General features: G+C 42.4%; 1 protein-coding gene across 1 annotated transcript in view; it reads left to right on the forward strand.

Moving 5' to 3' along the window:
• Window positions 1-15,422, forward strand: part of LOC132823524 (shootin-1-like) — a 90,342-nt gene extending 74,920 nt beyond the window's left edge. Inside the window, exons 12-15 of the mRNA XM_060837467.1 lie at window positions 3,402-3,461; window positions 6,922-7,042; window positions 9,830-9,980; window positions 15,245-15,422. Of these exons, the coding sequence (XP_060693450.1) occupies window positions 3,402-3,461; window positions 6,922-7,042; window positions 9,830-9,980; window positions 15,245-15,422 (510 nt within the window). The remainder of the gene's footprint in view (window positions 1-3,401; window positions 3,462-6,921; window positions 7,043-9,829; window positions 9,981-15,244) is intronic.
• The last annotated feature ends 9,221 nt before the right edge of the window (window positions 15,423-24,643 follow it).

Below are 24,643 nucleotides of genomic sequence, written 5' to 3' on the forward strand. Positions count from 1 at the left end.
GATTTCTTTTGTAGCAATAACTCTGTAATTATTCAACAGCTTTGATCTTTGCCTGTTGTCATTAGCAGTTTTCCACGGATAATATCTGGGATATTAGAAGACAATTTGTGATCCAGCAGAAAAATACTGGGACTTTTTCACTGGAGAATAGGAGGTTGAGGGTGACTTTATAGAGGTTTATAAAATCTTGAGGAGTCTAGATAGGATTAATGGTAGCTGTCTTTTCCCCAGGATGAGGGCTTTAAAGACTAGGGGGCATATTCTTAAGGTGAGAGGAGAGAGATTTAAAGAAAACGTGAAGGGCAAATACTTTAAAAGGGGGTGGTTCTCTTTTTCTTTTCCTTTTCTCCTTTCATCCCTAAAGATGTTGATCTTTGGGGTGGACAAAGTTAAAAATTACACAGCAACAGCTTTATTTCTGAAAGCTTGTACTTCCAATTAAACCTGTTGGACTATTACCTGGTGTTATTTGATTTTTAACTTTGTACACCCGAGTCAAACACCAGCTCCTCCACTTCATGGGTATAATGCCACAGCACTGGCTGCCCTCTGCTGGTCACAGAAGGACTCACTTCTTGGCCTTTAAGTCTAGCCAACAGTGTGCCTGTGGCCAGTCGAAACATGGGGTGAACCACAGCTCAAGCCAAGTACTGCTCTCGGCTCAGACCCCAAACATGTGTTTTACCAGGAAGGGTAACTGGCTGATTCAGATACCTCGCTACCCCCAAAAGTAACCCAGAGGACCTGGATCAATCTTTGACCAGTGTAGATCAGTGCACCTATCACCATCCCCATTGACATTTGTTTTAGAACTTATTACGTACAGCTGTAGGAAGGAAGTTGTGAAACTTGAAAGGGTTCAGAAAGGATTTACAAGGATGTTGCCAGGGTTGGAGGGTTTGAGCTATCAGGAGAGGCTGAACAGGCTGGGGCTGTTTTTCCTGGAGCGTCGGAGGCTGAGGGGTGACCTTCTAGAGGTTTATAAACTCATGCCAGCATTTGTTTAGCTCAGTTAGCTGGATCATTGGTTTACAGAGCAGTGTGATACCAATGGTGTGGGTTCAATTCCCATCACTGGTTGTGATGGTTACGATGAAGGATTCTCTTTCTCAACCTCTTCCCTTGGCTGAGGTCTGGTAACCCTCAGGCTAAATCACCACCAGCTGCTTCTCTCTAATGAGAGAGCAGCTCCTATGCTCTGGTCAGAGTATGGTGACACAACAACAAGAGGGGTGGGGAGAGGATAAATAGACAAGTCTTTTCCCTGGGGTGGGGGAGTCCAAAACTAAAGGGCATAGGGTTAACATGAGAGGAGAGAGATATAAAAGGGACTTGAGGGGCAAGTCTTTCACACAGAGGGTGGTGCGTGTATGGAATGAGCTGCCAGAGGAAGTGGTGGAGGCTGGTACAATTACAACATTTAAAAGGCATCTGGATGGGTATATGAATTGGAAGGGTTTAGAGGGATATGGGCCAAATACTGGCAAATGGGACTAGATTAATTTAGGATATCTGGTTGGCATGGACAGGTTGGACAGAAGGGTCTGTTTCCATGCTGTACAGCTCTATGACTCTATGATTAGGTTGAATAATTTCTGATTTGGACTATTTCGTAGCATTCTACATTATGGGATATCGATTATCCTTCTTCATCAGAGTAGCTGGTTCTGTTAGCATCTTCAAACTCCTCTCGGTGAGGATGAGTGATTAAAGTCAGGACCAAATGCCTCCCTTTGGCAATTGGGTCTGGGAGCTGATAGAAATATTGTGGTAAGATTTGAGGCCTAACCTCCTGTGGCTAAGTGCTCGAGGACTGTGGGTTTGACAGTACAGAGAGGAGAGAGAGCACTTGAGTGACACCAGCTTGGGCTCAGCTGCTGAGACACCCTCCAGGAGCAGTGATAACAGTTGTAGCTGTTTGAGAGGCTGCTGCCGTAGGGATGCTCAACTCTTAACACAAATCAATCGAGGGAATATAACCTTTGACATCAATCTTGCTTTGCTGTTGTTTCCATGGCTACGTGAGCTCCAATATATTTAGTATTTTAAAATTTAGATAAGATCAGCCAAAAGAGATCATATTTATAAAAATCTAAATATTATACATCTTCAAGTGCAGGTTGCATTTGGGCAGCTTGTTGTTGAATCATTACACTTCTGTTAAAAGAAATGTTAGCTTTTAATATGTTTTTCCAAATGAAAATTAAGCAAAGCTGATGGTGATAATTATTTTCTAAATGTCATTCTTGGTACATGGGCATGGATGGCTAGGCTTAAAGAATCAAATGTCTTTTCCCTAGGATGGGGGCGTTCAAGACTAGTGGGCACATGTTTAAGGTGAGAGGGGAGAGATTTAAAAAAGACTTGAGGGGCAAATGTTTTACAGAGAGAGTGATTTGCATGTGGAATGAACTTTGAGGAAGTAGTGGATGTGAATACAATTATTTATAGGCTGTATAAAATCATGAGGGGTATAGTTAGGGTTAATGGTCGGTAAATGTCTTTTCCCTAGGAATGGGATTTCAAGTCTAGAGGGCATGATTTTAAGGTCAGAAGAGAGACATTTAAAAAGAAATGAGGGGCAAATTCGTGTGTGGAATTACTTCCTGGGGAAATGGTAGATGTGGGTATAATTGCAACGTTTAAAAGGCATTTGGATAAGTATATGAATAGGAAAGGTTTAGAGGGATATGGGTCAGGAGCAGACAGGTGGGACTAGTTTAGTTTGGGATTATGTTTGGCACAGACTGGTTGGACTGAGGGACTTGTTTCCGTGCTGTATAACACTGTGACTCCGTGACTTGCGAAGCCATTGCAGATAGCAATTAAAAGTCAATTATATGGCTGTAGGTCTGGAGCCACATAAAGGACAGGCTGGGCAAGGACATTAGGGATATTAGTGAATTAGTTTTATGGCAATCAGGTAATTTCAGGATCACCATTACTTAAAGTAGCGAGATGAAGAGAGGACAGACTGGCTGGAATCGAGGACACTTTTCCCACCCTTTGGTGGCGAAATATGGCCTGCTATCCCACAGCAGGCTCCCTAGAACAGGCTGAGAACCTGCTCGCAAAACTTGCCCCCTCCTCCCCCTGGATAGAGTAATTTCTACTCAACTGTGGAGAGTATTAACAATGAACAAACCTGGCTGATTGAAACATTGTGCCCAATAGCAATTGACATGAGGGGTGGTTTGGAAGCAGGTATCTCTGACTAATTTAAACTGGGGTGGCAGATGGCAGGCAGCTGCACTTGGTAAGAAGATGAGCAAGAGACTAAATGGCTGCGGGGATGTTCGAGAGGCTCAGCAGGATGCCAGGTGCTGGGTAGCTGAGGGGGAGCTGATTCACTGCAAATGCCATCATTCATACCCGCTGTGTGTTTGCTTTAACCCTGACAGGCACCACCAGTGGATGAGAAAACAGAGGAAAGTGCCATGGATGAGCTGAAGGGGATCCTGGTAATATAGAGAACAAATTTAACCCTTTGTTAACCGCCACACTTATAAATACCATCAGGAAAGATAAAGCAAAACATTCAGCACCGGTCAGGATGAATCAGATTTCTCTTTGTTTATCAAGTAAACATTAGATCTCCCATGGTAGGCAGGAAAATAACTACCTGTGCCCTCGCCTTGAGGATTCCAGTGACTTTATTATTCCACTGGGTTTCTTAAGATCGTAAACCCGTGTCATTATCAACTTAACCTCCTCCATTATTCACCTCACAGCAGTTAGTTGAAACTAGAGAGTTGCTAACATGCACCTGACGTTTTCAAAAAACATTGTATGTTTAAATCAGTAAGTAAAGAACATCACCTCAGATTTACTGAGTAATGTATGTAAGTGTTCAGTGCGGATTAAGAGCAGAATTTCTGATTTGAGTTTAATACTATGGTCAGACATTAGGCAACTGTTGATGAAGAGACAGCGATAGATCTCCTGTCAAAGCAGATAGTGCATCGACAATAATAGGTTCCAGTAAATTATTCATATGATTACTTTGACACGCACTAACCTTTTCACATTATACTCACAGTAAAATATATTACTATTTACTGAAGTAACCTATTTAGATTAAGCAAGGAATTATATGAATTACTTCTGATTGTAATGCAGATTATTATAATATAACCTTAATTATTCCAGTATCTGAAATAGCTATTCCTATGTGTGGTACACTGGGATCTCTCAATATTCCTTTTATTCAATAATTCTCAAATAACACAATCCCATTACATGATTATCTCACACAACAAGCTGTCACACACACTCAAAGCATACATCTCTCTGATATTAAACATTAAAAATATCACCTCCATAGAACCCATACAGGATGGAAGCTGGCCATTTGGCCCATTGAGTCTACACCAACCCTCTGAAGAGCATCCCACCCAGCTCCACCCCATCCCTGGATTTCCCATGGCTAACCCACACATCAGCATGACCAATCCATCTAATCTGCTCATCTTTGGACTATGGGGGTAAACCCACACAGATACAAGGAGAACATGCAAACTCCACACAGACAGCAGCCTGGGGTAGAATCGAACCCAGCTTCCTAGTGCTGCGAGGCAGTACTGCTAGCCACTGAGCCACCGTGCCACCCATTCCTGTGTGCTGGCATATCTTAGTATCTTCCATTGCAATCCTAATATATTTGATACCTTTGATTGTAAATCTGTCAAACAACACCACCCTCCCTGGAACGCAGGGCAAACTTTAATCATGGTGGCACGTGTCGCACCTATGAATTCTCCAACTGGTAGGAGTCTTGTACCCACTCTGTAGGTAAAGCCCAATTGAATGAAGTGCCCACTAGGCAATTAACTAGCCAGTGTTGGGCCTTCCCTGGGATTCCGGATACCCCAGGGCAGAAATCCCAATTGGAATCTGGCAGCCTTCTATTGCCAACCTCATTACTGGGTAATGCACCCAGAAAAAGCCAAAGATCAGGTCCCTGCTGAGGAAGGGCAGAGATTGTGGGGAATGAGTCAGGACTTGGAAGAAAGAGCAAAGGTTTTGGTGGTGTTCACCGAGGTCCAACATCCTGATCTCAGGTCCCTTGACCAGGCTCTGAGTGTCTTTTAATAAGAGTCTCCCCGACTCCACCCAAAGGAAATAGTTTGCTTGTTGACCTTCCCAGTGATACGTTCCCCACTCACTGTTGGTTGAATATCATTGGCAGTGGAAAGGGGGTCTTAAGGTATTAATTGTCCACAATTAGCAACCAGACAGGGAGATTATCCATGAGCCTTCGCACACCAGACATAATCAGATGGAAGTAAGGATGTGGCAGGACACCTGCCCAATCAAGTGCCCATCCCTGATCCACCTTCATGCCATAGAATCCCTACAGTGTGGAAGCAGGCCATTCAGCCCATTATGACCACATTGACTTTCCAAAGAACATCCCACCCTACCCCCATCATCCTGCATTTTCCATGGCTGATCAACCTAACCTGCAGTCTTTGGACGAGGTCAAAAGTCACACGACACCAGAAATCACAAGCTTTCAGAGAGCTGCCCCTTTGTCAGGTTGCTTCACCTGACGAATGGGCAGTGTGCCAAAAACTTGTGATTTCAAATAAACCTGTTGGACTATAACCTGGTGTCATATGACTTTCAACCTTAGCCACCACAGTTCAACACAAGCACCTCCACATCTTTGGACTGTGGGAGGAAACTGGAGCACCCGGAGGAAACCCACGCAGACACGGGGAGAATGGGTAATCTCCATGCAGACAGTCGCTTGAGGGTGAAATCAAACCTGGGTCCCTGGCGCTGTGAGGCAGCAGTGCTAACTAATGAGCCACCGTGCCAACGTTTGAACCACCATGCCACCCAGTGGGTATGTTAAACTTTGCCTATTGTTTAATATAATGCAACATTCACGGCAAATGTTCTTCAACATAATGGCCCCTAACTTTGATGCCAACTCATAAAAAGTATTCTACCTATTAATGTAAACTTGCACCTTAAAGCAACATTATATATAACTCATTGAAACACTCTCACCAATCTTCAATTATTTGGTAAAGCACTACTCTTATTGTAATACTGTCTCACATTGTGCACATCTAACTAACACACTGATGAAATTTATTGTAAAACTCTCTCACTGTAGGGACTCTAAGAGAAAACCCTTAAAGTGACACACTTTTTCAATAATGTTATTTATATTGAGATGACTCAAAGAAATATTGAATAAAGCTTTACTTTAACTAAATTCACCTCGCCCCTCACTGCAATTCCTTTCTGCTTCACCCAGCCAGTGAGAACACTAGAAGTTGGATCACACTCTTTTGGGGTGACATTGATTGTACCGAAGGATGCCAATGGCAGGATCATGGTTCATCATTGGTTCACTTGTCTTATTTGTTTCTTTCCTGTGGGTTGTGAGCACCAGCTGTGGCCCCATCAGCTGCTTGTTGGCTTTGGGAAGGTCCTAGGCCAGAAGCAGCATTTGAACTTCATCAGGCTTATTCATACTCTACATTGAGGACAGTCAAAAAGGTAAAACATGTCTTCTTGTAGGTAACGGCTAGCAGTCTCTTCAGAGATGGCAGCTCTGAACTGGCTGCAGCACTTTGCAAAGAATCTTAAACAAGAATCAAGCCCATTATTCAAATATGCAAAGGATCTGCTACCTGTTTTAGGCATTGATTTATGCACAAGGCTTTACCAATAATTCCGGCCTGGGATGAACTAGCTCAGATGGCCATTGGACTCCTATAAACTAACAATATACTAGAGCTAGGTCACAATGTCACTTCCGCATTTAAGTGTTTAACTGCTGAAAGTTATTACTTATAAGTTAATTTTACCAGCTTACATTGATATTAGAGCCACATGTGCAAGGAGGATGGTAGCACTTAGTGTGATATACAGTGCCCCTGATTTCTCATTACCTGCTCACAGGATTCAATGAAGAAGAGCCCAAGTCGAGGGTTTCCAGATGCAAGTCAGAACAAGACAGAGAATGAGCTGGAGGTTGTTCTGAGACGGAGGAGGAAACAGACTTCAGATTACAGTCCAAGAGGTAATGAGTCGCTAACATTCTGGACGTCTGCTTTCTCTCAGTTTTTAATTTGTAACATACAGATGCAGATATTCTTGGCAGAAAGTGTAAGTAACAAGCAAACTCAACATGCGTTATTATGTCTGGCCTGATGGTTAAACACATGCAGGTGAACCATAAACGCTGGCCAGCCAGCGAAACCCACATCCCACAAAATGAATGAAAAAAAAAGTTCACCAACCTTCACTAACATTTAGCAACATAAGCGGAGCCTTTTGGCCCATTACACCTATACTAGCCCTCTGAAACAGATACTAACTATATCCAATTCCCCTGCTTTTTGTGTACGTCCTTTGAAATTATTATTTGTGATCGTTTATCCCATTCTATTTTAGAAGCAATTTCACCGGTTTTGGAACAAGCCTTCCCTATTCTAAAAACACTTCAAATTCATAACATTTGCTTATCAGTCCTTTTGTTCCTTCCATGATCTTAACTTTAAAATTTGGGCTATTGGCCAATGCAGATAATTATTTCCTATATTTGTCTTATTGTTCTGACACATTGGATTTTCTCTTAACTTTGAGTTCTATTGAAAAGTGCACCCATTTCTTGAGGCCGGGCTCCTACCTGACCTACCTATTTTCTCTCCACAATTAACTAGGTAGTGATTTTGTTTAATGAGCAAACTTTCCTATCATGTCCCTTATGTGCAAATCCAAATGATGTAATAGCAATGCTGAATGTTTTGATATTTGTGCCCGCCCCCCCCACCGTGGTCCAAAAGACAAGAAATTATTAATTTATCTTTGTTTTTCATTCTTTTATCAAATTTCTAACTGGCAAATAGAATTAAGGAGAATCCAAAGGTTTTTACAAATAAATTAAGGATAAAAGGGTAACTAGGGAGAGAATAGGGCCCCTCAAAGATCAGGTAGGCAGATTTTGTGTGGAGCCACAGAAAATGGGGGAGAGACTAAATGAATATTTGGCATCAGTATTTACTGTGGAAAAGGATATGGAAGATATAGACTGTAGGGAAATATGGTGACATCTTGCAAAATGTCCAGATTACAGAGGAGGAAGTGCTGGATGTCTTGAAACGGTTAAAGGTGGATAAATCCCCAAGACCTGATCAGGTGTACCCGAGAACTCTGTGAGAAGCTAGAGAAGTGATTGCTGGACCTCTTGCTGAGATATTTGTATCATTGGTAGTCACAGGTGAGGCGCCAGAAGACTGGAGGTTGGCAAACGCAGTGGCACTGTTTAAGAAGGGCGGTAAAGACAAGCCAGGGAACTATAGACCGATGAGCCTGATCTTAGTGGTGGGCAGGTTGTTGGAGGGAATCCTGAAGGACAGGATGTACATGAATTTGGAAAGGCAAGGACTAATTAGGGATAGTCAACATGGCTTTGTGTGTGGGAAATCATGTCTCACAAACTTGATTGAGTTTTTTGAAGAAGTAACAAAGAAGATTGATGAGGGCAGAACAGTAGATGTGATCTATATGGACTTCAGTAAGGCATTCGACAAGGTTCCCTATGGGAGAATGATTAGCAAGGTTAGATCTCATGGATTACAGGGAGAACTAGCCATTTGGATACAGAATTGGCCCATAGGTAGAAGACAGAGGGTGGTGGTGGAGGGTTGTTTTTCAGACTGGAGGCCTGTGACCAGTGGAGTGCCGCAAAGATCGGTGCTGGGTCCTCTACTTTTTGTCATTTATATAAATGATTTGGATGCGAGCATAAGAGATACTGTTAGTAAGTTTGCAGATGACATCAAAATCGGAGGTGTAGTGGACAGCGAAGAGGGTTACCTCAGATTACAACAGGATCTGGACCAGATGGGCCAATGGGCTGAGAAGTAGCAGATGGAGTTTAATTCAGATAAATGCGAGATGCTGCATTTTGGGAAAGCAAATTTTAGCAGGACTTATACACTTAATGGTAAGGTCCTAGGGAGTGTTGCTGAACAAAGAAACCTTGGAGTGCAAGTTCATAGCTCCTTGAAAGTGGAATCGCAGGTAGATAGGATAGTGAAGGAGGTGTTTGGTATGCTTTCCTTTATTGGTCAGGTGAGACTAGATTGGGTTGGGATATCTGGTTGGCATATATTGGATATTGGACCGAAGGGTCTGTTTCCATGCTGTACATCTCTATGACTCTATGGCTGCCATATTTCTTTCAGTATCATGCATCTAAGGTTTAGCATCTAGCCACTTCTGCAGCAATTAAAGTTTTTGGAAGTCCATATACACAGCATCTGCTTCACTTTCTACCCAGAAATGATATCATACACAACTGAGAGACCTTTTTATTTTGCACTTTTTGCACAAAAACTAAAACCAATAAAAACATTCTTGTAACCAATTCAGTATTTACATGCAAAGCCCATTCCAGCCAATGTACACCAGCAGGGGGAGAGCAGGAAGGGACTACAACAAAATGGAGTTGGGGGAGAGTAAAAGCTCTGTATCCCCTGCCTCTATTTCCTTTACCAATAGAACAATGATCAGAAAGATGTACTTTCCTTTACAAAAACAGAAATTGCTGGAAAAGCTCAGCAGGTCTAATAACATATGTTGAGAGAAATCCGAGTTAATGTTTTGGGTTGAGTGACTGTTCCTCGGTGTTCTTCTATTAATTGTTTTAGCAGAGGCCTCAATCACTTCAATTTTGCACCTGTCCCAATTAAACTGCAAATTTAAATATTGAAAATTATTTGGCAAGGATAGAATAAGATCGTCTTTTTCAATTGCAATACTGCGTGCATGAGGAGAATTTATGCCGTCTTTTCTCTGACAGACGGAAATGAAACAGATACCAGTGATGTCACTTCTTCCAAATCTCTCAACCTGAAGGACAGCGATGAAAGAAAAAGCAATGACCTGGAGTCCAGTCCTGTGCACCGGGCTGCTGCTGCAACAGGGGAGCAGAATAACAGCACCTCAGCAAGGTAAAACTGCAAGGTGTCTCTGGTAAATGGAGCACATGGGTACACAGTAAATTAGGGTAAAAAATGAGGTCTGCAGATGCTGGAGATCACAGTTGAAAATGTGTTGCTGGTTAAAGCACAGCAGGTCAGGCAGCATCCAAGGAATAGGAAATCTGACGTTTTGGGCATAAGCCCTTCATCCCGAAACGTCGAATTTCCTATTCCTTGGATGCTGCCTAACCTGCTGTGCTTTAACCAGCAACACATTTTCAACACAGTAAATTAGACCTGTATTTAAATTAAAGTGAGTGTCACACTAATAGACGAACCTGGGCAGTTCTAGATTGTACAATATCCTTTAGCAATAAATCTGACAAATCTTTTAGCAAATAATAACTGAAAGAACTGCAGATGCTGTAAATCAGAAACAAAGGTTTCTGGAAAACCTCAGCAAGTCTGGCAGCATCTGTGGAGAGAAATCAGAGTTAACATTCCCAGTCCAGTGGTCCCTCCTCAGACCTCCTCAGTTCTGAGTGTCACAGGATTCGAGGTGTTAATTCTGATTTCTGTTCACAGATACTGCCAGACCTGCAAATCTTTTCGCAATATGCTCCTGTTCAGATCGAGACATCTTCCTGTGTCTGTTTTAGCCCCTTATCCTTGATTCCAGGAGTGAGCCATGGATTCTCATTTGTTTAGTCCCCACTTCTGGGAATGGGGTTTGATGTTGGCCCGTTGCCTTTTGCAGGATGGTTGACCCTGAGATTGTGCTGCACTTGAGTGCCTGCTGTCAGATATATTGGAAAGATTCACAGGCTGGCAATCAACCCTCTCGGCCATGTCACACATGGACCTTGAAAGGCCTTGAGGGCCTGAAAGAGGGCTCAAGCCCAGAGGGGCCACAAGAGTTCCATTTATCTTCCCGTGCACTGTCAGAATATTATGCAGCCTTGAAAAGTCAGTATAAGTAGGTGGATTAGATTAGATTATTTACAGTGTGGAAACAGGCCCTTCAGCCCAACAAGTCCACACCGACCCGCCGAAGTGCAACCCACCCAGACCCATTCCCCTACATTTACCCCTTCATCTAACACTACGGGCAATTTAGCATGGCCAATTCACCTGACCTGCACATCTTTGGACTGTGGGAGGAAACCGGAGCTCCCGGAGGAAACCCACACAGATACAGGGAGAATGTGCAAACTCCACACAGTCACCTGAGGCAGGAATTGAATGCAGGTCTCTGGCGCTGTGAGGCAGCAGTGCTAACCACTGTGCCACCGTGCCACCCATGGTGGTGTTATTGTGTTCAACATTCTGTTTAATTACAAGTATACGCTGAGTGTCTTATATTGAATGAGTGACAGACCCAAACTTAGGATCAAGATCAAAAACCGAACTGCAGGTGGGAGGTAGAAAATGAACTAGTAGCAGATTGTGACTGGGTTCCACTCCAAGTTTTCGATTCTCTCAGTTTCTGATGGGTTATCTGCACAAATTCCTGCATCAAGGGATAAGTCAGTGGAAGTTCTTGGGTTTTCACAGATAACTTCACCTACGAAATCTTTTGAAGACCTCTGCCAGCTAAGGGCTATCAGGAAAGACCCTTCACTTTGCCAATTCTAAGAAAATTGATCTTGGCTCAGGCAGAGAGCTTAGGCTTTTTCTGTTTTTCTTTCCTGTGGAAACAGCCTTAGAATCATTTTAGCATCATGGCTGATCAGGATAAAGACTCTCGCAGACACATGTCACTCACTCTGATCATGCTAATGATTCTGTCTATTAATTTCCATCTATTATTTTACGTACCTGTGTAATACAGTACAAAGATGACACTAGTGCCTGAGTATGCGGCAGGTTTACTTAGAGAGTTTAAAACATCTTTGCAAGCACAAAATATTTGACTCATGCTTACAGTTCAGTTTCTCAGCCTTTCTGCCACATCCATTAGCTTCGAGTTCGCATTCCAGGCTTAAGCAATCAAGCATGGGAGTGTAGATCAGTTACTAGACTCTCAATCTAACACCCATCAATTGAGCATTGAAAACTGCATCTTCTGCGGCTAAAGTTTGCAATCTCTGGGTCCCAAACTGGAAAGTAAGCAGCATTAACGTGAGCACACAGAAACTTGTGTGATTTTGTCCTGTGTTTACATTTGCGAGTGGAGTCCAGGTGTGGGTGTTCAGACATCAGTCACTATTTTTATAATACCCTCCCATTTTATTATGACAAAAAGGAACCACCCTTCATTTTATGGTGGCCAAGGTGGAAACAGAAAAGAAACATAAATGCACGATCCTGTATCTAACCGTTGCTGTTAAGTCAACGGCTGCAGTCCATATGCATACCTCTTTTGCTTCCCTGATTTACTTCACTCAATAGTAACCGTTTTCAGCTGCCTATTCCTTAAATCCTCTCGAAACTTCGCAATCTCTCTCTCCTTTAGATGTTCCTTCAAATCAACCTCATTGATCAACCACCAGCCACCTGTTTGATATGATTCAATGTGCTATTGAATGTTGTTTAACAGTAGTTCCTGTGAAGCCTATTTTATCTGAATGTAAGTTATTGTTAAACTCCATATTTCTCTGATAGTCACTTCCCTTCCCTACACAATTAGCAACCTTGACTTTAGATCAGTGTGGTGCTGGAAAAGCACAGCAGGTCAGGCAGCATCTGAGGAGCAGGAAAATCAACGTTTTGGGCAAAAGCCCTTCATCAGGAAGGCCTCTATTCCTGATGAAGGGCTTTTGCCCGAAACGTCGATTTTCCTGCTCCTCGAATGCTGCCTGACCTGCTGCGCTTTTCCAGCACCACTCTGATCTAAACTCTAGTTTCCAGCATCTGCAGCCCTCACTTTTGCCAACCATGACTTTAGTGCCCAGCCCACACCTTATAGAATGATGTCTCTAAATTTCGACATCTCTCATTCCCTCTCCCCTAAGGCACTTTAACCAGTTCATTAACGACAAACCTATGAAGTAGTGATAGTTTGGAATACACTATCTGGAAGAGTGATTGAGTCAGAAGCTCTTGTATCTTTGCAATAGTATTTAGATATTCACTTGCATTGCCATAGAGTTAGCACAACTACCTGACAGCACCAAGTGTTCTGAATGAGCAATGTAACATGTGGTCCAGCAACTACGTTAGCTGTTTGCCTGGAGACAAAAAAACAAATATGAATTAGGCCAATCAGTTTACCCTAGCTGCTGGACCCACATGTTACACTATACCTTATTGAGAACACTTGGTGCTGTCAAGTAGTTCTGCGAGGTTTTAACTCTCTTAAACGTGCACTACACCCACATCTTCATAACAATAGCCTCCAGGACTATAGACCAACTATAGAGAATGGGATAAGTGCAGTAAGATTTTTGTCGACCGGTGGGCCAACTAAGTAGCTTCGTTCTGTGCTTCATTCTCTATGAGTAGGATGGGAAAGCTGGTTTAACTCATCGGGTGTTGCTACCACAACAGCTCAAGGTATTGCAATACTTTGGGAGTATGAACCCACATTACAACACCAAACCTTCTAGGAAAACAAGGACATCAGGCACCCTGGAACATAAATGCAAGTTCCTCACCAATTCAATCAGCATCCCAATTAGGAAATATTTCACCATGCCTTCATTATTGGTAAAATCTCTCCCTAAAGTCATTGTGTGTCTACATGTATAACCTGGACTCCAGTTATTCAAAAAAGGCTCACAACCACTTCCTCCAGGACAGTTAGGAGCTGTTCATATCCCATGAGTGAATAAAGAGAAATGTTTATTCTAGTGGCAAAATGCAGAACAACAGGACATGATCTTAGATTTAAAGAGTGGTCATTCAAGAATGAAATCAGAAAGCATTGCTTCAGCTCACGTGTGACAGAAATCTAGAACAGTCTCCACATCCTCTTGTGATGCTGAAATGATTAAAGGTTCCTAGATGGAGATCATTTTGGGTGGCATGGTGGCTCAGTGGTTAGCATTGCTACCTCACAGCACCAGGGATCCAGATTCAATTATCACCTTGGGTGACTGTGTGGAGTTTGCAAATTCTCCCCATGTCTGCATGGGGTGCTCTCCAAAGCTGTGCAGTTTATGTGAATGGCCCGTAGTGTTCAGGGATGTGTAGGTTAGATCATTAGTTAGGGGCAAATGTAGAGTAATAGGGTAGGGAAATGGGTCTGGGTGGGTTACTCTTTCAGAGGGTTGGTGTGGATTTGTTGGGCCAAAGGGCCTGTTTCCACAGTGTGGGGATTTATTTGGTAAGTGTATCACAAGATGTGAAGCAAAGTGGGTTAATGGCCCAATGGGCTGAGAAGTGTCAGATGGGGTTTAATTCAGATAAATGCGAGCTGCTGCATTTTGGGAAAGCAAATCTTAGCAGGACTTATACACTTTATGGTCAGGTCCTAGAGAATGTTGCTGAACAAAGAGACCTTGGAGTGCAGGTTCATAGCTCCTTGAAAGTGGAGTCGCAGGTAGATAGGATAGTGAAGAAGGTGTTTGGTCTGCTTTCCTTTATTGGTCAGAGTATTGAGTACAGGAGTTGGGAGGTCATGTTGCAGCTGTACAGGACACTGGTTGGGCCACTGTTGGAATATTGCGTGCAATCCTGGTCTCCTTGCTATCGGAAAGATGTTTGAAACTTGAAATGGTTCAGAAAAGATTTATAAAGATGTTGCCAGGGTTGGAAGATCTGAGCTACAGGGAAAGGCTGAACAGGCTGGGGTTGTTTTCCCTGGAGCGTCGGCGGCTGTGGGGTGACCTTATAGAGGTTTACAAAATTATGAGGGGCATGGATAGGATAAATAGACAAAGTCTTTACCCTGGGGTCGGGGAGTCCAGAACTGGAGGGTATAGGTTTAGGGTGAGAGGGGAAAGATATAAAAGAGACCTAAGGGGCAACTTTTTCACGCAGAGGGTGGTACATGTATGGAATGAGCTGCCAGACGATGTGGTGGAGGCTGGTCCAATTACAATATTTAAGAGGCATTTGGATGGGTATATGAATAGGAAGGGTTTGGAGGGATATGGGCCGGGTGCTGGCAGGTGGGACTAGATTGGGTTGGGATATCTTGTCGGCATGGACGGGTTGAACCGAAGGGTCTGTTTCCATGCTGTACATCTCTATGACTTTATGACTCTAACTAAAATACAAATCATGCCATGAAACAATGCAGTCTTGAGGGGCTAAATGGCCTCTTCCTTTTCTTACATAACCAATAGAGATATGATGTAAAGTTTTGTTTCTGTGCTATATTTAATGCTATTATTTATGATTCCTTTCAGCCCTGAAGAAATGAAGAGAAAATGTTCAATTAAACAAGAAAATGTTCAACCCCAGGGAATCCTTATTACCATTAGCAGTCCACTAGGAACATCTGACCAAAGAACCACTCCCGCTCAGGTCCAGAACAAATCTAAGAGTCAAAATACAACCGATGAAAGCATCGATGCAGATTGTTAACATCAGTCAGGAGGAGGAGACGTCAAAACATTTGCAGATGTTGTTGAAAATGATAATTTCTCCAATGTGACCGTTAGCCAGAGAGTTCAAGTGAAAATTTCTGACGTGCATGAGCTGGTGTGATAGCGCTCTGAGACCCTTGGGCTGGGGCACCCCAGCCTGCATGAGAAAGTGGGACAGAGGCACCTTTTTCTCCACTCACCAGCCACACTTTTCACTTCCATTGAAGCGGTGAATGGGTGGGAAGTCATGAGCTGGCAAGTGCAGAAGAGGAGTTCTTATTGCTCTGTCTGAAGATAGGACCCTTTCTCTTCTTTGTATTGCTCATTGCCGATAGATTTGACATCACTGCCTCACCTGAGAAAGGTTTTACAGATGCATTTAAAAATCTATACAAACTTGGGCCACAAGTTGAACTTTCATTTATATTGTCATCTTCACTTGTTTTATTAATTTTTTCATTTTTACTTTCTATCAAAACCATTTAAGAAGCAAGCAATACAAATGGAAACTAATACAGATTCATTTTACTTGATCATCAATTTAGCTTGATCAAGAATAGGGCTCAGAATTGCCTCATCGTAATTGAGAAACATTCCTACTTCTTGATCCCTACTCAAACCTGAACCAAGATCTCACTCTGTCTTCCTTAGACATGTAGAGCAGCATTACATAATCATTTTTTGCCTCATTTCAGCACCTATTGGTAAAAAACAAATCATCTTTTAAAAATAGACCACAGTGAAACTTTAACAACCAGTGAGTGATTATCAGAATAAGATGTAGGATCAAACATAGGCCATTCAGTCCATCTGCTCTGCCTTTCAATGTGATTGTGGTGATAATCCTCAACTCCACTTTCCTACCTTTTTCCCAAAACTCTTGATTTTCTTACTGATTAGAAATCTGTCAATCTTAGAACTGAATAGACTTATGATCTAGCTTCCACACTCTTCAGATATTTTATTTTGTTCCTTCTTGACACTGAGACTGTTGAATACCGAACCCAAACTATTAATCTCTGAGTGTGGCCCACAAACCGCAGCTCTTCCTTCCAAACCTCAGTTCACAGGAACATCAAGTTTATCTCTCTCAAAACGCAGAGCAAGGGCATTGCAAATGAGGGCACATTTTTATCTAACAACACTAGTGTCACTCTAGCTTCCCTGAAATGTTGCTATGATGAGCACATCTTCATGGAAGGAGAAGGGAAAGAATCAAGAGGTTAAGCAGAGGCAATAAAGGGAATTCAGTCTCTCCTCTGGACCTTGCAATGTAAAGCACTGAGACCAGGGACTTGATTTTTATCTCATGTCAGGTCCAGGTGTGAGGTAGGCGGATGCTAAAAATAGTCCGACTGGCCAGCAGGCCAGGAGGTGTTCTTGTGGGAATAATATCGTCTTTTTTTTTAACCCTCTTTGATTGTCACCTTGATTTATGTGTTGAATCAAGTTTCTGTTACATTTGAAGGGCCTTCCATGTTTTTTGATCATATTGAGGAAGCTAGGTGGGAGGACCCAAAATGGCTGCCATTAGTTGCAGTTGCGATCAGGACTACTCTCTATGCTACACACTGTGCCAGCAGTGAGGGTGAGCAACACCTCCACCCACACTACTAGCCCAGTCATCCACAACCCTACTCCCAGTGCTCCTAGAAATTGTGAAGTGTATAGTTCTTTCTGTAAAGGAAGTAATTATCCTCAATCTGAGACTCAACACATGGAACAGTTAAAATGAGAAATTCAAAGTATAGTTACGGACCTGTAGGCACAAGCATGGTGTCACTGTGGTGTTTACTCCATTGGTGATTGTGCCATTCTCTGCATAGATTCCATTATAGAAACCATACACCACCCGTTTCATTTGGCAAGTCTGCCAGTCTTGCTGATTATTGTAGATGAATTCACAAAAATACCTTTCTATAAATGCAAACCTTTAACTCTCTCACACAGGTGCTATTATTGTGGTTACTCTTTCAGCACAAGGCATGATGTTCATTTGAAAGTTTCTTGCTGGGGTTTTCAACTAAGGCTGATGAATAAAGGAGAAACGTAAACAAGGATGATCTCTCATTTTTTTTTCACTCTTCCGAAGGTGGTTGGTGATTAAATAAAATTTATAAGTACATGAAAAATAAGCAACTTGTCTTTGACTATACTTCCACCAAATCTTACATTGTGCTTCATGTGATAATTTACAATGTGTTATGTGATAAAGCTTAAAAGGAAATTCCAGCTTCCAGTTATTAGCTGAAAGGATGACATCAAGATTTCATGTCTTAAAACTTTAAACATAATAAATGACTAAAAACACTAGATACTGAACACCATTAATATTTTGTAGGAAACATATGCATTAAACGATAGAAATAAATGATCCAATTTCACTTATCACACAGGTCACTGTCCACTGACTTACAAATCACACTGCTCGTAGTTTCCATTGAGTTGCTTTTTATTCTTCCAACCAGATAACTTCAAATCTCAGAACTCATTTACACTGACTGAGTACCGTGTGTGGTTCTGGTCACCACGTCATAGAAAGAATGTGATTGCACTAGTGAGGGAGCAGAGGGGATTTACCAGGATGTTTCCTGGAGGGTCTGAGTTACGAAGAAAGATTGGATAGGATGGGATTGTTTTCCTTGGAAAGAGGAAGACGAATCGGAGATCTGACAGAACCTTTCAAAACCAAGAGTCCCAGATTTCTACTGTCTTTTCTGGACATAGTTTTAAGGTGGGAGGAGAAAGATTTTAAAAAGACATGAGGGGCAATTTGTTTACACAGGGAATGGTTTGTATGTGCGATGAACTTCCAGAGGAAGTGGTGAATGTGGGTACAGTTACAATGTTTAAAAGACATTTGGATAAGTACATGAATTGGGAATGTTTGGAGGGACATGGGCCAAGTGCAAGGAAGTGGGATTAATTTAGTTTGGAATTATGGACTGGTTAGACCGAAGGGTCTGTTTCTGTGCTGTATGACTCTGTAAAGTGCTTTGGGATGTAGTTCTTGCATGTTTTAATTCTAATTTAAAAATTATACGCTCCTTGTCTTGACTCTGTCAAAACTTTTTAAATGCTTTAATCAGATCACATCTTCGTCATTCAGACTGACTTGAATTGAACCCAAATATTTGTAAACTTTCCTCAAACTTAACCTTTCAATTCTTGCTACGATATAGCATACACAATTTGTTCTGATGCTAGGTGTATTATTTGTAAACTATTTTCCATCCTTAGGACTATAAAGGCTAACAGTGCTTTTGGGTCAGATTATAGAGTGAAAGGAAAATGACTGAACAGGAATGAATTATTGTAATTACCTGAGCTCCTCTGGGTGGGGCATGTTATTCTTAAACTTGATATCTGTTTGAATTAGGTTGCTGCAAAGCGTTTAACTGGAGCACTTTAGGTATGACTTCAAAGCATCTCTGTAGTGGTCAAACATACCTCTGTGACACTGTAGCTTGTGATCATAGTAGCTCAGTGGTTAGCACTGCTATCTCACAGGCTAGGGACCTGGGTTTAATTCTGCCCTCAGTGACTGTCTGTGTGGAGTTTGCACGTTCTTCTGTGTTTGTGTGGGTATTCTCCCCAGTCCAAAGCAGGTTAGATGGATTGGCCATAGGAAATGCAAGGTTACAGAGAAAGGGTTGGGGGTTGTGTCTGGGTGGGATTATCTTTGGAGGGTTGGTGTGGACTAAATGGCCTGTTTCCATACTGTATGGAATCTGTAATCAATCAAAAGGAGAAGGCATTGAACACATCAAGAAACTTTGTTTGGAACATGCAGAGGTGGAGTCAAAGTGTCCTCTATTTAATCTCTCAAAAATCAACTGTGCCTCGTGATCAAATCTGCAGTTCATGCATTAGACTCAACAGCTATTGCAGACTGAATTGAACTGGAATGGATTCAAGTCATCCTCAATGCTGAAGGACTACCAAAGATTGTAATGACATCAAATTTAAGGAATTTTAATATGTGGATAGCTATATTGGCATCAGGGGGTAACTTAGTAACACTAATAAGCAGGATGAGGCCTAAGATCAAGCTAGACTACTTATCCACAATATCACCTTGGTGCATGTCTAAGTTCCTGAGTTAGCCATTTCTTGATGAGGACCAGTCTAGTTCCATCATGAACCATATTAAAAATTTTTGTTCCACCAAGTTTGTCAGTAATATAAAGATGCCTGTTCTGAGGACTTGTCAATGGACCCGAAACATTAACTGTTTTCTCTCCACAGATGCTGCCAAACCTGCTGAGTTTTCCCAATAATTTCTGTTTTTGCTTTTGCATCAGTAATCTGTTCCACATATGCAACATCCTTTCAGTAAAACAAAACAACCCTCTTCAATGTCCAATTTGCTTTTCTTGTCCTTGCTGTGTAAATTTGACTCCTTGTGTCTAAATTCCATACATAGTAAAAATATTTAATGGATCCAATTTGTTAGACCTTTGGATCATTTTAAAAAAACAGCTATCATATTCTCTCCCAATCTTCTCTTTTCCAAGAGGGGAAAAAATCTTGGAAAGTTCATATTTTTCTTTTATAACATCTGCTTAAATGTTGAGATTAACCATATAGTCCTTCAATCATAGAATCCCTATAGCGTGGAAGCAGGCCACTCAGCCCCCACATTGAACCCCCAGAGCTTATCCACCTCACCTGCATGTTTTTGGACTGTGAGAGGAAACTGTAGCACCTAGAAGAAACCCATGCAGACACAGAGAGAATGTGCAAACTCCACACAGACAGTTACCCAAAGATAGGTGGCATGGTGGCACAATGGTTAGCACTGCTGCCTCACAGCGACTGACTGTGTGGAGTTTGCACGTTCTCCCTGTGGGTTTCCTCTGGGTGCTCCAGTTTCCTCCCACAGTCCAAAGATGTGCAGGTCAGGTGAATTGGTCATGCTAAATTGCCCGCACTGTTAGGTTAGGGGTATGGGTGGGTTGCGCTTCGGTTTGGACTTGTTGGGCCGAACGGCCTGTTTCCACACTGTAAGCTAATCTAGAGTTAAACCCATGCCTCTGGTGCTGTGAGGCTAACCATTTAGCCATCATCCCAACCTCTTCTGTACCCTGCCCAATGTGTGAATAACCTTTCCAAAGTAGGTTCACTAACACTGCCTGCATCTCATTGAGGTCTATAATGCTTGAAAATGATCTTTTGGTTTATGTGCTTAACCTTTGAATAAAAAAAATCAGCATTTGGTTTGCTTTTTAACAGCCTGATATTCACTGAAATTTGTAAATGTGTGCTTGTTTACACATATTTCCCTCATGTTATTGGATGACCTTATAGCAAATTCATGGGTTATTGTCATTTCAGTTTTTTTTATTCACTCGTAGGAGGTGTTGCTGGCTGGCCAGCATTTATTGCCTGTCCCTAGTTGCTCTTGAGAAGGTGATGGCGAGCATACCTTCTTGAGCCGCTGCAGTCCAACTGCTGTCAGTTGACCCACAATGCCTTTAGGGAGGGAATTCCAGGATTTTGACCCAGTGACAATGAAGGAACGGTGATATATTTGCAAGGCAGGATGGCAAGTGGCTTGAAGGGAATTTGCAGGGGGTGGTGTTCCCATGTATCTGCTGCTCTTGTTCTTCCAGATGGAAGTGGTCATGGGTTAGAAGGTGCACAAATGTCTTCCCTTTCTCCTTTTATATTCCTGTGAAAAATAAAGATGTTTAGAATGCATTGCATTCTGAAGTTCTGGTTGGGTCATAACGTTTTTTTCTACAGGTCTTTGAGCATCAGAATTGAAGAAACAAAACAGAAGATGTTGAAAATGCTCTTCAGAAATATACCCAAAACATTGATGCCTGCATTCCGGTGGCTTAAGAAATGCTTAAGGACTTTCAGGTTTTCAACAACAGGCGAGGACTCATTGTAAATTTTGATATTTTCATTCATGGGATGTGAGCACCACTGACAAGGACAACATTAACCACCCAACCTTTAGAGAATCCCATGGGAAAGTATGTGAACGCCCTTCTCCTGCCACTGCAATCCATGAGGCACGGAATGCTTCCAAAGTAGATTAGATTACTTACAGTGTGGAAACGGCCCAACAAGTCCACACTGACCCGCCGAAGCGCAACCCACCCATACCCTTACATATACCCCTTACCTAACACTACGGGCCTGACCCACACATCTTTGGACTGTGGGAGGAAACCAGAGCACCCAGAGGAAACCCACACAGACACGGGGAGAACATGCAAACTCCACACAGTCAGTCGCCTGAGGCGGGAATCGAACCCAGGTCCCTGGCGCTGTGAGGCAGCAGTGCTAACCACTGTGCCACCATGCCGCCCCATGCAAAATGCTAAAAACTTCATGTTTTCCATGGAGTAAATACATAAAGTTCAATAAACTGCCTCAGGAGTGATTTGTCTTTTAAATTATGGATGCAATTTAAAAGTACAACTGATCTGAAGCAAAATGGCCTGCAAATAGGCCAATGTCTGTGGACATAAAAACCCAGGTATTATCATCTCGATTTTGCACTTGGTGATGAAGCAACAGAACATGACTTGGATTTCAAAAGAAATTGCTGCCCACAAAGATTGAGTGATTCCTGTTGTCAATTTCCCCTCTCGAGATGGTGGTTTTAATCTGGTGCCAGGTCATGGACATCTCCATGTATTTAGCACAAGTGAAATGCCATCAGGCAGTGACCAGATTAGAGTGGTGCTGGAAATGCACAGCAGGTCAGGCAGCATCTGAGGAACAGGAATATCAGGCAGACTCCTACCCGAAATGTCGATTTTCCTGCACCTCGGATGCTGCCTGACCTGCTGTGCATTTCCAGCACCACTCTAATCTTGACTCCAATCTGCAGCATCTGCAGTCCTCACTTTCGCCTATCAAGCAGTGACCAGCCAATTCTAAAATGCACTGATATCCTTCACTTTTAGTCAAATTTCACAGAAAAGGAAACACGTAATTAGACATACACTTTAAGACTGAAGCTCAAATGGCATTTTGCTTTTGCAATTGTGATTATGTTTGTCATCATGGAGAAAGATGATGCTCCACAGAAATAAAGTTTGTTTTGAAAAGCCAGATATCTTCAGTGTTAATTATGAACATAGTACATCGTTATAAACACAGCTGTATTGTATGTATTGAGTGCTTTTAAGAGTTTTTACAGGAACACTAACTTTGCTGGGGTGACACAGACTATGAAGATAGAATCAGAACAAGTTTTGGATTTCCCATTAAACTGTGCTTGCAAGGTGTCTAGAAATTGCTGATAATTTTCAGAGGAATGACAGTGAACCTGGCAGTTTTCATCAGCGCGCATCTGTTGCAAAATCTGGGCTGTCCAGATATGAGCTTTAGGTGGATAACCAACCATTCATAGATGTTGGCTAAACCTAACCCTTTAGGTAAAATTCTAGAATCCATCGTTAAGGATGAAATTTCTAAATTCTTGGAAATGCAGGGTCGGATTAGAACAAGTCAGCATGGATTTAGTAAGAGGTGGTTGTGCCTGACAAACCTATTAGAATTCTTTGAAAAGGTAACAAGTTGGTTAGACCAGGGAAACCCAGTGAATGTCATCTATCTAGATTTCCAAAAGGACTTTGATAAGGTGCCTCATGGGAGGCTGCTAAATTAGGTGAGAGCCCATGGTGTTCGAGGTGAGCTACTGGCAAGGATTGAGGATTGGTTCTGTGATAGAAGGCAGAGATTTGGGATAAAAGGTTCTTTTTTGGAATGGCAGCTGATGACAAGTGGGGTCTTGCAGGGTTCAGTGTTGGGGCCGCAGCTGTTCACTTTATATATTAATGATCTGGATGAAGGGACTGGGGGCATTCTGGTGAAGTTCACTGATGATACGAAGTTAGGTGGACAGGCAGGTAGTACTGAGGAGGTGGGGAGGCTGTAGGAATATTTAGACAGTTTAGGAGAGTGATCCAGGAAATGGCTGATGAAATTCAACGTGAGCAACTGCGAGGCCTTGCACGTTGGAAAAAATAGTACAGGCGTGGACTATGTTTTAAGTGGTGAGAAAATTCATAAAGCCAAAGTACAAAGGAATCTGGGAGGGCTAGTCCAGGATTCTCTAAAGGTTGACTTGCAGGTTGAGTCCATGATTAAGAAAGCAAATGTAATGTTGCCATTTATCTCAAGACCATTGGAATATAAAAGCAGCGAAGTGCTTCTGAGATGTTATAAAGCTCTAGTTAGGCCCCATTTGGAATACTGTGTCCAATTTTGGGTCCCATACCTCAGGAAGGACATTCTGGCACTGGAGCATGCGCAGCGGAGATTCACACGGATGATCCCTGGAATGGAAAGCCTAATATATGATGATTGGCTGAGTATCCTGGGATTGTATTCATTAGAGTTTAAAAGGTTCAGGGGAGATCTAGTAGAAACTTACAAGACGGCTTAGAAAGGGTGAACGCTGGGAAATTGTTTCTGTTAGGCAGGGAGACTAGGACCCGTGGGCATAGTCTTAAAATTAGAGGGGGTCGATTAAGAATGGAAATGAGGAGACATTTCTTCAGCCAGAGATTAGTGGGCCTGTGGTATTCATTGGTATGGAGAGGAGTGGAGGCCAGGACGTTGGGTGTCTTCAAGGCAGAGTTTGATAAATTCTTGATCCCGCAAGGAATTAAGGGTTATGGGGAGAGTGCGGGTAAGTGGAAATGAAACACCCATCAGTCAGTATTAAATGGTGGAGTGGACTTGATGGGCCAAATGGCCTTGCTTCCACTCCTATGTGTGATGGTCTTATGGTCTTTTCCCAGGATGTGGAAATGCCGGTGTTGGACTGGGGTGGACAAAGTTAAAAATCACACAACAGGTTATAGTCCAACAGGTTTATTTGGAAGTACAAGCTTTCAGAGCTCTGCTCCTTCCTCAGGTAGCTGAGAGCTTGTACTTCCAAATAAACCTGTTGGTGGATAACCTGGTGTTGTGTGCTTTTTAACCTTATCCCTGGGTAGGGGATGCCAAAACTAGAGGGAAGGTTTAGGGTGAGAGGGGAAAGATTTAAAAGGGGACCTAAGAGGCAACTTGTTCACATAGAAAGTGGTCCGTGTATGGAATGAGCTGCCAGAGAAAGTGGTGGATGTTGGTACAATAACCACAGTTAAAAGGCATCAGGATGAGTCCATGAATAGGAAGGTTGAGAGAGATGTGGGCCAAGTGCTGGCAAATGGGACTAGATTAATTTAGGCTATCTGGTCAACATGG

The sequence above is a fragment of the Hemiscyllium ocellatum genome, chromosome 16 (assembly GCF_020745735.1).
Source record: "Hemiscyllium ocellatum isolate sHemOce1 chromosome 16, sHemOce1.pat.X.cur, whole genome shotgun sequence".
NCBI lineage: Eukaryota > Metazoa > Chordata > Chondrichthyes > Orectolobiformes > Hemiscylliidae > Hemiscyllium > Hemiscyllium ocellatum.